The sequence below is a fragment of the Taudactylus pleione genome, unplaced genomic scaffold, assembly GCF_031769625.1.
Source record: "Taudactylus pleione unplaced genomic scaffold, aTauple2 ptg000100l, whole genome shotgun sequence".
Lineage (NCBI taxonomy): Eukaryota > Metazoa > Chordata > Amphibia > Anura > Myobatrachidae > Taudactylus > Taudactylus pleione.
This window is the reverse complement of record NW_028284502.1, coordinates 4,126,842-4,140,285: the sequence shown is the minus strand read 5'-3', so window position 1 is coordinate 4,140,285 and position 13,444 is coordinate 4,126,842. Positions and strand designations below refer to the sequence as shown.

Below are 13,444 nucleotides of genomic sequence, written 5' to 3'. Positions count from 1 at the left end.
TGTCGGAAACCTTACCCCGACGGACAGCAGCCTTTCCTTACAATAAACTTATATCCCATTTAACCCTAAACTGACTGAGATACGCACAATGCTATGTGTTTTAAAGGTATACAGTGAATGTTACTTGTTAAATAGCAGTTATATGATATCTGGGATTAGGAATAAGATAAATGGGTCATGAGTAGTATCTACCGATTTCCCTCTGTCTCAACAGGAATATGAAACCAACAGAATGAATATGGAAGGGATCACTATCGAGTTATGAAGACCTGCCAAGAATTATACTCTATACTGTATAAATCACTGTACACCTCCCCTGTAGATTTGCATGCCAAATGTTAGTACAAAGGGATTTTTTAACAAGTTCAACCTCCAGTGACGTCAACCATTTACTAACAAATGAATAGCAACAACCATTGTGACTCAGTAATAAAGGGCCAATAGGGAACCCCTCTGAGTATTCAGCTTATGTTCAAAGGTAATTGTACACCTATAAATTGCCATGCAGTCTGGATCCCTTCCCTTTCCTTTGCTACCTTTCTCCCTGCCTGACCCTAAAGAAGCACACAGCAATCCTGATGGACAGCTGATTAGTCTAGGATCCAGACCGCATAGCGAAGTGTTGGTAATTGTATCTTTGTCTTTATCCTGTATATAGCTGCATTGTATAGATTAAGGCTGATTATACCCTTTTTACAATATAGTACCTTTGTGTGTGTTGTAACCGCAAACTGTTTCTGTGTGACAAAGTTATTTTATATTGAAATGGGAGGTATGGGCAATCTGGTCTGTGCAATCAAATCTCTCTAATATCGATGCTGTTCAAATGGTATCAATAAATGGGGGCTCATCGAGTTGGATATCACCCATCACTGTGTTTTTGAACTGCTCCCCTCGTCTTGGAACAAAAGACTGGAAAGGCGCCCGCAGATCTTTTTCCTGCGTTCCTATTTTTGTTCAGAGACGGAGACTCGCAGTTTGCGAATTCAGAGAGGGCTGATTAGAATCTGGGATAGTGGAGAGAGATTTGTGCTTGCCCACGTTGTTGTAGAACGGCCGCGCATTGCATGCACAACCGATCGCACAATAACGCCACAAAGGTTTTAGTGTACACCACGTGCAAACAGTAGCAGCATAGTGCCTGCGACTGGATGTACGGCCACTTCCTGCCATGTGTAGTGATTACATCTAATTGTTTGTAACCGAACGCACAATAGCAAGTGAAGCATGTGACTAGCATTTCTGTTAGAATTCAAATAAATCATCAAGACTGAAATACGTCATATTGATAGGGCTGTAATCTCCAAAAGGCTATTAATCAAAAGAAAGGTATTTTTTTTTTATTTTTGTTATTTGGCCACAATATAGAAGTGTGTAAGGTGTATGATTGAGATTGTTAAATAGGTTGTGCCTTCGTGGTCCCTATTTTAGGTAATAAATATAGGGTATACATAACAGGTATACTGGCAGAGGGGATCCTCCTGGTTTCCTATCGTTAAAGAGAGTTAACGATAAAATATAGCTTCCAGTGTAGTTGTAATATTCATCGGTTAGTTAGGGCCTTTGAGTGTTGCGACCGGACCATACGAGTGTGGCATCTCTGACTGAGGCTGGTTGCTGGGACAAAAGGACAATAGGTGGTTACTGTGGTTTTATCTATAGCTAGATAACTCCTGTGTTCCCTATTATAGGTGGTACTGTGCTTGCCTTAGTAGGTATTGCTGTGTTCCCTATTTTTAGATATTAGCTAACTGTAGAATAGGTGTGTGGAGGCAGCCTATCGGTTAATTCTTCCACCGGTCTCATCATTGTTGTTGTTTTTTTTCGCAAAATGGGCGCGAAACAGTCAACAGGGATGGTAGACGATGCGCTGTGTATGCAAGGTCCGACCGGGTCGGCTCTTCATATAATGTACACTAAATATGGTGCGTACGACGCACTGTACTGTGTGGGTTAAGATGACGGGTAAGAGTGAGAAACCTTTCCCAAAGATTGGAAGCTTTAATATGGAGATTTTAAATAACCTTAGGGATCACATATGTAGAGTGAAATCCCTAAAGAAAAGAGTGGAGTATGATGATTCTTTGAAACTCTGGCTGAATGAGAGTCGCACATGGGTTAATGGCATGCATGGGGAACCGCGTGGAGCCACGTGCATGCCTAGGGGTGATGCGCAGGCAATGCTACACAGCGTAGCGTACGCATCACAGGGAAATGATAACTTGCGGCACGGTAGCGTTGCCAAAGGTATTGCGAATCGCGCTTTCGCACCCCCGCCACCTTATGTGGTGGGCGGTGATGATACATTACCACATAACAAAAACTATAAAAATGTTGTAACTGAACCAAGTAATTTGTACCGGGTCCTGAGTGAATATTTGGAAAATGTCTATGATGCAGAAAGTGATCCTGTAGCAATGTCTGCTGTATCCCATGCTGTGCAGTTATTAAATGTCCCTTCCCAGCAAGTACAAGTAGCTGCCCCTATGGCATCAAGAGGGGGGGAGGGATCCTTAGCTCATGGGGGGGAGGCCCTAGTAGAACCCATGGTGGGGGAGGCTCCTTTAATAAGGGTGCAGGAAGTATTAGAACCAACTGCTTCAATAGCGGAGGTTACTAATACCGTTCGCTGCAGTAATAGGCTTAAAGGTATAGAGGTGGGAGGCATCCACCCTGTAAGGACAATTATTGTCCCTAATGGGAACGCAGATGCGAATGGTGTCGTACCCACAAGGGAAGTAGCGATGCACTGTCCTTGGACACGGGCAGAACTACATTCCATTATGTCTGAATTTCCTGACCCCAAGAAACATCTGGCAAAATGTCAGCGTTTCATAAAGGATCTAGGCAAAGCCCATGAGCCAACCAACAAGGATTGGCGAGTGGTGTTAAGAGCATGTCTTCCAGAAGGTACAGATGTGAAAAAGTTTATCACAGCATGTACTCTGGATGCAGACATCCCCTTAACTGATCAAGGTAATCAGGATTGCATTGCCCGTATAGTTGCCCAACTAGCCATATTTTTTCCATTAGTTGTTAATTGGAGTAAAATCTTCTCCATTAAACAAAAGGAAAGTGAACCTGCAGAAGATTACTTTAATCGTGGGCTGCAGACGATCACTCAGTACACTGGGATCGAAAACATTAAGGATAGCACGCACTACCGGGGAATGGTCATCACTGTTCTAATGGACGGTCTAAAAGACAGTTTGAAAGACAGAGTTCAGACCTCACACCCTGGTTGGAGAGGGATAACAGTTGACGCGCTCAGGGAAACTGCAATAGACCATGACAAAAATATCACCAGGAAACGTGAAGCTCAGAGTGAGAAATTGATGGCTGTTAGCATTCGAGCTCTAGAAGATATGCACTTACAGCCAACAGACACATATCCACCTGCACAGTTACAAGTCTTAAACACCTACCATCCTGCGCAGGCCCAACCCATACAATTCCCTCACACATACCACACCAGACCACAACACACTCTTCACACACACCCAAAACCATCATACCCACACTCAAAATCCCCTCCTCCCAGACTTCAACAAAATTTCCCCAACAGATCAGCTAAGAAATGTTTTAACTGTAACCAAGTAGGACACTTTAGGAAGGACTGTAGAGTCATAATTCAGGAACCCCACATGCAGCAACATATTGATGCATCTCGTAACCATAAGAACTACCAGATAAATCCTGCCCACATAGTTGCTGCAAATGCCTTGCTGGGGGAAGATAGCCAACTATAGGGGTTAGGTCATACCTGTAGTCTGCAGGCAGTCAGGATAACTGGAGGTACTAGGGAAGAGCCGGTAATAAAGGTTAATGTAGCTGGTACTGAACGTTCCTTCCTAGTAGACACAGGGGCGACCAGGTCTGTTTTAAAATCTCTTGAAAACCTACAGATAACAAACCAGACAGTACCAGCAATGGGTGTAACAGGTAGCGTACAGCATTACCCTTTAACCAAACCCACGGAGGTTACCATTAGGCCTTTGCATGCCAGGCATTCTTTCCTCTTGGCAGCAACAGCCGCTACTAATCTCCTGGGAAGAGATTTATTGTGCAAAATGGGATGTATTATCTATTGTACCCCTGACGGGATATTTATGGATGTCCCAGGAAGGTTTGCACACGAGGTAAGGGATGTGCTAGACACTCCCCAAAGGTTAATGCTGCACACCATAACATCAGACAAGGGTTCAGCTCAGGTAGATGAAATGTTAGAACAAATACCTAGTTTCCTTTGGACTAAGGATGGACAGGACACTGGGTTAATGGCAAATGTAGCTCCCGTTATGGTAAACCTGAAAAACGGTAGACACGCTCCTAAAATTCCCCAATACCCATTAAAGCCAGACATGGAGTTAGGGGTTCACCCCATAATTGAGCGTTTACTACAACAGGGAATTTTAGTCCGTACAGCCAGTGTAGCCAACAGTCCCATCTTCCCTGTGAAAAAGAGTGGTGGGAGGGGGTACAGGCTGGTACAGGACATTAGAGGGGTTAATAAGGTGGTAGAAAGTCAATTTCCCGTAGTGCCTAACCCAGCTGTCATCCTTATGCAAATCCCATCAACCGCAACCCATTTCATGGTAATAGATTTATGCTCCGCTTTCTTCTCCGTCCCCCTTCATCCTGATTGCCAATACCTATTTGCCTTCACATACAAAGGCGTACAGTACACATGGACACGACTACCCCAGGGCTTCATTGACAGCCCCAGTATCTTCTCCCAGGCCTTACATGATTGTTTACAGTCTTTTCAACCTGCCAATGGATCGGTACTAATCCAATATGTAGACGATTTGTTGTTATGCTCTGATTCGTTTATGTCATGTTTAAATGATACTAAACTTTTGTTGCTTCACCTCTCGCACACAGGGCATAAGGTTGCTAAGGACAAGTTACAGCCGTGCCAGACCAGGGTTAAATACTTGGGACACTGTCTTACCCAAGGCCTCCGACATCTGACAGCGGACAGAATCCATGCCATACAGACCATGACACTACCGCAGAACCAGCACCAGATCCGTACCTTCTTGGGCATGTGTGGGTATTGCAGGTCATGGATACCCGGTTTTTCCATTCTGGCTTTACCACTGCAGGAGTTAGTATCTTCCACAAAACCAGACCGTGTCTTGCACTCTGAAGAGTCAGAGCAAGCCTTCCTTAATCTTAAGGACAGTCTGATAAGAGCACCTGCATTGGGGATTCCAGACTATGGGAAACCCTTTGATTTATTTTGTACGGAGGCTGCTGGTTGTGCGGCAGGAGTTCTCACACAAAAACATGGTGATGCCAATAGACCAGTAGCATACTACAATGCCCAGTTGGATGCTGTGGCAAGAGCACTCCCAACGTGTTTAAGGAGCGTAGCTGCAACCGCACTCTTAGTGGAAAAGAGTGAGGATGTAGTGTTAGGCCATGACATGACTGTACATACACCACATGCTGTTTCTGCCCTGTTAAATTCGGCCCAGACACGTTTCCTCCGCTAGGTTCACTAAATGGGAACTAGCGTTAATTGCACCGACCAACATTACTATAAAGAGGTGTAATACTTTAAACCCTGCTACATATTTACCAAGTGTGCCTCATGATGCACAAAGGGTGGAAGGTAAAGGTGAATCGTTACCAGTGGTAGAAGGTGAGTTTGGTACAGGAATTAATAGGCATGACTGTATGGAGTATTTAAATCAAAATTTTACAGCTAGGCCTGACATTCATGACACACCGTTAGAAAATGCAGACTTAACATTTTACACGGATGGGAGTTGCCATAGACAGACTGATACAGGTGAGTTATGTACAGGTTATGCTGTGGTTGATGACAAGGACGTTATAGTGGCCGAACCACTCGGTCCACTCCATTCAGCGCAGGTGGCGGAACTCGTGGCACTAAGGAGAGCGTGTGAGTTGGCCGAAGGAAAAACGGCCAATATTTTCACAGACTCCAGGTACGCTTTTGGGGTGGTGCACGATTTTGGGGCCCTATGGCGTCTAAGAAATTTTCTAACGGCAGCAGGCACACCAATCGCACATGCACATCACATAAAACGACTGTTGACGGCAATACAGCTACCCAAGACAGTAGCTGTCATTAAGTGTAAAGCCCACACCTGCGAAGATGATCCAGTATCATTGGGTAACAACAGGGCTGATGAAGCTGCCAAATGGGCAGCAGGTTTAAAACGTAATCAAATGGATAAAGTGTTGGTATTTGAAACGGTTGACATGCAGAAACTGGTTGAAATGCAAGGTGTGTGTACCCATCAGGAAAAGGCAAGCTGGAGATCCAAGGGATGTGAGCAAGAGTCCTCTGGGCTCTGGAGAAATGGACAAGGGAAGCCAGTAACTCCTAAGGCATACTATCCAAGCTTAGCAGAAGCAGCACATGGTCTGACCCATCTGGGTAAGCAGGGTATGTGTAAGTTAGTGAAGGCATACTGGTATGCACCTGGCTTTTCTTCCCAAGCAGAGAAGAGGGCAATGTCCTGTTTGACCTGCTTAATGAAGAATATAGGAAAAACTGTACCCACCGAACCATTTCACATCCCTCCAGCAGACGGCCCTTTCCAGGTCATACAAATTGACTTTATCCAGTTACCACCCTGCAGGAACTTGAAGTATGTTTTGGTTTGCATAGACGTATTCTCTAATTGGGTAGAGGCATACCCAGCTGCTACCAACACTGCTGCATTTACGGCAAAGAAAATAGTTCAGAAGTTTGTATGTAGGTATGGTATCCCTAGAGTAATTGAAAGTGATAGGGGTACCCATTTTACCGGAGATGTTTTTCAATGTATGTGTAAGTTGATGGGTATTAATAGTAAGCTTCACACCCCATATCGACCGCAGGCCAGTGCCAAGGTGGAGAGGGTAAATGGTACTATTAAAAACAAGCTGAGTAAAATCATGGCTGAAACTGGTTTGGGATGGCCAGAAGCTCTGCCTCTTGTGCTCCATAGTATCAGGACCACCCCTAGATCCCCTCTTAATCTGTCCCCATTGGAAATACTGTTCGGGAGGCAACCTCATTTAATTATAAGTCCTCAGGAAGATTTGAAAAGTAACAACGAGGTTACTGTGAGGTACCTTATAGGGATGAGTAAGCAGCTCCAACAGCAGCAGCAGAAACTAAAACTGTTATCACCTGATATGCCTGAAATGAACTGTCATGATGTTGAACCTGGAGAGTATGTTATGATCCAAAACTTTTTACGTTCAGGTTGTTTGACTGACCGTTGGGAAGGACCATACCAAGTGCTACTGACAAGTACAACATCCGTGAAAGTAGCTGAGAGAGACACCTGGGTCCATTCCAGCCATTGTCGGAAGGTCAAAAATCCTGAGGAGAACCAGACCAGGGGAGAGACAGAGAACCTGGACCTGTCGATTGCAAGCCTGTTCCATGAAAGCTACTAATTGTATCAGTAGCACTTGAACAAGGCTGGTAAGACCAGGTATGGTGATGGGGTTTCAGATTGTAACTGCTTTTGTGTATCCTCCCAGAGTTCATATCATACTGTTGTGTCTCGGGATGTCCTGGTTCTGTGCTGGTGGTCGGAGGATGGAGAGAGAGATCGGTAGTGGTGTCGGTGGAGAGGAGCTGGGAGAGAAAGAGCTGCAAAAACAAGGCCAGTACCTGACCAATATTAGCACTGTAATGGTTAAAAGATCTGCTCTCTTGGAATCTCGGAGGCAGTGTGAAGGTTTATTGTCTGAAGAGTATTGTATATGCACAAATTGTGGGCCTGTAGTCAATGATAAATGCATCCTACGATGTCAGACCCAGAGTAATTTATACTTGGGCGAGCATCCGTTAGAGGACTACCATTCCCTAGTAGGCAAGGTTTTGAACCAAACCGAATGTTGGGTATGCTCCCAGGTTCCTCAAGGACAGCATAATGTAGGGTTAGTCCCATTCCCCTTAAAGGTCTCTGAAGTCATTGACTTACAGGGAGGCAAACCGGTGGACAGAAAATTTAACATATCCGATTCCCCTAATTTGAAGCTCCACCAATATCAAGTAGATAAATCCCTGTTATGTTTCAACTTCACCAATCCCAACAAACCTGGGAATTGGGAAGTCACAGGAATTAATCAGACAATGACCTTCTCACTGAGAGCCGATAATGTATCTATAGACTCAGCACTTTTATACAACATTGTTACAAGTGGGAAATTCTATAGGTACAGGTATACGCGGAGTAATGTTAAAGTGATGGTTGGAAGAGTACCACCCGGGTACAGTGCGAAGATCATACAACCTGATACTTGTATTAGCCAAATGGAGGAGATAGGGATGGGATCATTCATAGAAAAGATGTGTACCGGTATCATGAAACATTCCATCCCATTCATCCTCCCAGATGATGTATATTATATTTGTGGTAGAAAAGCATATAAATGGCTCTCTCCAAGTTCCAGTGGACTATGCTATTTGGGAAAGGTACTCCCTGAAGTCATGACTCTTGCACATAATGAAATGATTGATGTCCATAGGAACATACCTTCTCCATACCTTCATACGCATTATGAACACAGAAATAAGAGAAACATGATTCCTGGTGATGTGCATAAAGCCACTCAAATGATAAGTGAGACGACTGGCTTCCAGATTTTAGTTGCACTTGATCCCACCAGGATTGCTCGGGGATCTCTAAATTTTAGGTATATTCAAGATCTCGCAAAATTAATAGATAATATCACCGAGCTATATGATGACACCTTTAGGTACACGGGTAAGGAGTTGCAAGTGTACAAGAAAGAGCTGGTCCAACATCGTTTAGTGCTGAATTATTTAACTGCTGTCACTGGAGGGTATTGTGTAACCCTAGCCACCCAGTTTGGTGTTAAATGTTGTACTTATATCACCAATAGCACTAGTGACCCCAAGGAGGTGATAGACCAGAAAATGGATGAAATTCTGCAGTTGAAATGGGAATTTCGGAAGAACCAAAATGCTTCAATCCCTGAAGTGGAGGAACAGGTCGAAGAGTGGTTCTCCTGGTTGAACCCTATGAAATGGTTCTCAGGTCTAGGAGAGTGGGTCCAAGGACTGATTGCGAGTATAGGGAAACTCCTGATCCTAGTGTTGGTGGTCATCCTAATAATTGGCATATGTATCAGATGTGTTCCAGCGGCTATGAAGTGTGCAAAAGGTTGTTCCAATGGAAACCAGGAAAATGAAATAATGATGGTAGTTACCCATGATGCTGTGAATACTAATGTAACTAATACCCTACATTATAACCCTGAATTAAAGAGTACGATCTAATGTTTGCTTGCATATTGCCATGTATAATAAAGTATTTTCAATGTTTCTTTAGAACACTCTAGTTTAAATGTAGTCTCCATCTCCCCTTTCTTCCAAGGTTGTCCTCTCCATGGAGTGGTGCTTTCCCACACTAGCTCCCCATTGGTCCTCGACTTAGAGTCCACGTGGTATGCGTACGAGGGGCTACTTTATGTCCCCAGGGGCGCATTATTCAATGATTCAAATGACTACACGGAGTCATATCGTTAAGAACATTGAACAATACTTTATAATACAGTGTCCACATGAAATAAGATCCGAATGATAGTAGAAGTCCCATAAGAACACGTACCTTGTAATGATGTGATTTGGATTTGTTTAGCAGTGCATAAAAGTGTTATTAATGCTATTTCAAAACATCTTAAAATGAAGTCTCTAAACAATTCAAAATTACCCTTATGGGTTAGGTGCATTCCCACATCTAACATATGGTCACGACCTCTTCAGTCTGGCCTGTGGTGTGCACATAAGGCTAGTTTTATGTCCCTTCCCCCAAGAGCACTTCATTGATGGGTAAATTAACAACTCATGCCATTCCATAACAATAACATTAACTAATGTCTTATAGTATGGCTAATCAGATAACCAATTATTAATTGTTGCTTGCGTATGGTGATAGCGTATAATTGCTATCAAAGGGTGGACTGTCGAAACCGTATAAATTGGTTGCGATCACTTAATTGCGCACGAATGGCAACACGACATCCATTGGACGATTTGATCGTCCACGGCCATTTTATGCGAACACAGGCTCCCGACGCATTTTGCACACGCACTTGCGCACGCGCAATTGCACATGCTCGCTATACATGCACACGCATCCCATGCCCCCGCAACTCATCATATTGTGAATGGCGAGCCATGCTTCTGTGCTCACAACAGTTAAGCGCCATTTTTACATTACATAAACACATAAAGTTAGTACAGCAATACTGTTTAAATACTGTTTTGCGTTTCAATCGCATAGCCAGCTTTTAAGTATTATTGTCGGAAACCTTACCCCGACGGACAGCAGCCTTTCCTTACAATAAACTTATATCCCATTTAACCCTAAACTGACTGAGATACGCACAATGCTATGTGTTTTAAAGGTATACAGTGAATGTTACATGTTAAATAGCAGTTATATGATATCTGGGATTAGGAATAAGATAAATGGGTCATGAGTAGTATCTACCAATTTCCCTCTGTCTCAACAGGAATATGAAACCAACAGAATGAATATGGAAGGGATCACTATCGAGTTATGAAGACCTGCCAAGAATTATACTCTATACTGTATAAATCATTGTACACCTCCCCTGTAGATTTGCATGCCAAATGTTAGTACAAAGGGATTTTTTTAACAAGTTCAACCTCCAGTGACGTCAACCATTTACTAACAAATGAATAGCAACAACCATTGTGACTCAGTAATAAAGGGCCAATAGGGAACCCCTCTGAGTATTCAGCTTATGTTCAAAGGTAATTGTACACCTATAAATTGCCATGCAGTCTGGATCCCTTCCCTTTCCTTTGCTACCTTTCTCCCTGCCTGACCCTAAAGAAACACACAGCAATCCTGATGGACAGCTGATTAGTCTAGGATCCAGACCGCATAGCGAAGTGTTGGTAATTGTATCTTTGTCTTTATCCTGTATATAGCTGCATTGTATAGATTAAGGCTGATTATACCCTTTTTACAATATAGTACCTTTGTGTGTGTTGTAACCGCAAACTGTTTCTTTGTGACAAAGTTATTTTATATTGAAATGGGAGGTATGGGCAATCTGGTCTGTGCAATCAAATCTCTCTAATATCGATGCTGTTCAAACGGTATCAATAAAAGTGTAAAGCTGGCCACACACATAGCGATATTTTACCCGATCTGGGTGATTCCGACACATTAGAACGACAGATCGTGTAAAATATTGCCAAATTGAGAGCAAATCATGAGTCACGCATCATCAGACCTGCAGTAGGGCAGACCTGACAATCTAGGACACGATGCACTGTGAAAGTCTGCCTGCAGGAGAGATCGTTTGAAGATTAGACACCAAATTGTGTGGAGATCGTGTGCAGAGTTGCCGGGGAGAGTTTCCAGGGAAATCGTACACAAACCGTACACATTGGCTGATCGTGTGCACATCGGTATGTGTGTGGGCACCTTAAGAGTTCGGGCCTGATGAAGTCGCACACACTGCTGATGCTGGAAGCAGTGGAGTGATGTTTTCCTTCTGCCCATGCATCTAAGTTTCATTGCGCAGGGGTCCCTATTGTTTACGCACAGAGGGCCTGATTCAGAGGCGCTCGCAAAAAGCGAGTGCTTGCTCTGAATCAGGGCGGCCGCATGTTTTTTTTGTTCGGCCTTCACTTTAGCGAGTGGCCAGATGATGGTCGTGATGGTCGCTACCATCGCGACCATCGGGCTTGCGACGAGACCCTTGTGGTAGGGTCTCGTCCGTCGCAAACCCCAGTGAGCTTCTGGCTTTATTAGAGCCGGAAGCTCACTACTGACATCACTCTTGATGTCATTAGGGCCGCCCCCAAACGGCAGGCGTTCCTTCAGGAACGCCTCCGTTTGGCCAGCCACCCCCCCTAGCCCGCCTACCAAACGGGGCGAGCTGTTGATCAACATCGACAGCCACCCCTTTTGGATGCGAGCACCGGAGCGAGTGATTTCTCACTCGCTCCGGGGCTTGCGAGCGGGTCTGAATCAGGCCCAGAGTTGCAGTGATGATTCAGACCCATGAGCTCTGTAATGTATTACAAATGTATAAATGTATTGGCCGTTACTGGGAGATGACAGGGAGGTCTTATCGCAGTGTCGCAGGCGTGTCGCTAAAAGTGATTGTGTACACAGACACATTTAGGACCCGATTCAGAAGTGGATGCAAATCCCGCTACACCTGCGATCCCGAAGCAGCGGTTGTGCGAAAATATGCAAATTTCGTAGCCACTGGGATTTGTATTGAAACAATCATTAGCAACGTCTCAAGTCCGCCTATTGCATACACACCATCGGTCGCACATCGGTCGCAGCATCGATGTTCTGCATTCAAAATGGCCACCAGAGCCTTAATATCTGCATACATATTTTCTATCGCAGGCACAGACACGCCCCTGAAACACACCTGCATTTGAGGCTCCACCCCCCATTACCTCCATCACTGTCAATCACTCTGTGTCCAAGTCCTCTCTGCGACCGTCATCGGTAATAAAACTTGGCGCATGCGCAGCACAAAATGAATCGCTCCGCGTGGCAAACATCAGTATTGCGTCCACCACTGAATCTGACTCTTAGGGGTTTATGTATGAAGCAGAGAAAAGCGTGGACCATTGGAGAAGTTGCCCATAGCAACCAATCAGCTCCTACCTTTTATTTTATACACTGTATTTGATAAAGCATAGCGTTGGGCTGGATCAAATGTCAATGGTGCAACCCACTGTGACATCTAATGATGCTCAAAGCGGGCGCCTTAGTCGTTGCACATTCAGATGCGCGTCAATACGCCATGGAAGTGCTCTGTAGCATCATTAGCATAAAGCCGCACATGTAACTGCAGCACCGGACACACACGCGGCCGCCGCTGCGTTTCAAATCAGGCCCTTACAGTGTATATTTTCATTCGACACTACAACATACTCACCCCAAAGCTTATTACTGTACACAGCAAGAGTTGTAAACTAAGTATTTCCAATAAATAACAACATTTCACGTCCTTACTGTAATTAGGAGAGACAGCAGACAGGTGCTCCCCTAAAGATCATTCAGGGGCCGAAGTACAGTTGAATGCAACTTGGCTGTAATTGCTCCTGACCTAAATGCGTAGATCACGCGTACAGTACAGTATATGGAGCTGTCACACATATCTGTGGCAAACTTGCCCCATTCGTACACTTGGTTTGTTACCCATCATCATTATCACTGCATACATGCACCTGCCCTATCTCTAGTGCAAAAGAAATCTGTCTGCTAACAAGCAATCCTGCATAGCCTGTAATTACGCCAGCACATCCTTTCAGTACAGAGCTACAGCTTGTATGTTCCGTCACCACCAGTTACGCCCTTCCGCTCAGGGGCGTTTCTGAGCTGTGCGCGGCCAGCGCCGGAGTTATAGACTCTGGGCACTAGAGTGCGCC

General features: G+C 44.5%; 1 protein-coding gene across 3 annotated transcripts; it reads left to right on the top strand.

Annotated features, from left to right (window-relative positions):
* Nucleotides 1–292: 292 nt before the first annotated feature.
* On the top strand, nt 293–11,030 carry LOC148525803 (protein NYNRIN-like). 3 transcript variants are annotated; one of them, XR_015878248.1, is made up of 3 exons: nt 293–621; nt 7,232–7,640; nt 10,522–11,030. XR_015878248.1 is itself a non-coding variant. In XM_088470459.1 (2 exons), the coding sequence occupies exon 1, from the start codon at nt 5,686–5,688 to the stop codon at nt 7,426–7,428; it is 1,743 nt and encodes a 580-aa protein (XP_088326585.1). In that variant the 5' UTR covers nt 5,350–5,685; the 3' UTR covers nt 7,429–7,456; nt 10,522–11,030. The 3 variants fall into 3 exon arrangements, 1 of the variants encoding a protein (XP_088326585.1); XR_015878247.1 differs by lacking the exon at nt 293–621 and having other exon boundaries at nt 5,350–7,640; XM_088470459.1 differs by lacking the exon at nt 293–621 and having other exon boundaries at nt 5,350–7,456.
* Nucleotides 11,031–13,444: the final 2,414 nt, after the last annotated feature.

Coding starts and splice junctions, on each gene's coding strand:
- LOC148525803 (XM_088470459.1), top strand. CDS start 5,686: ATGGAGTATTTAAATCAAAATTTTACAGCTAGGCCTGACATTCATGAC.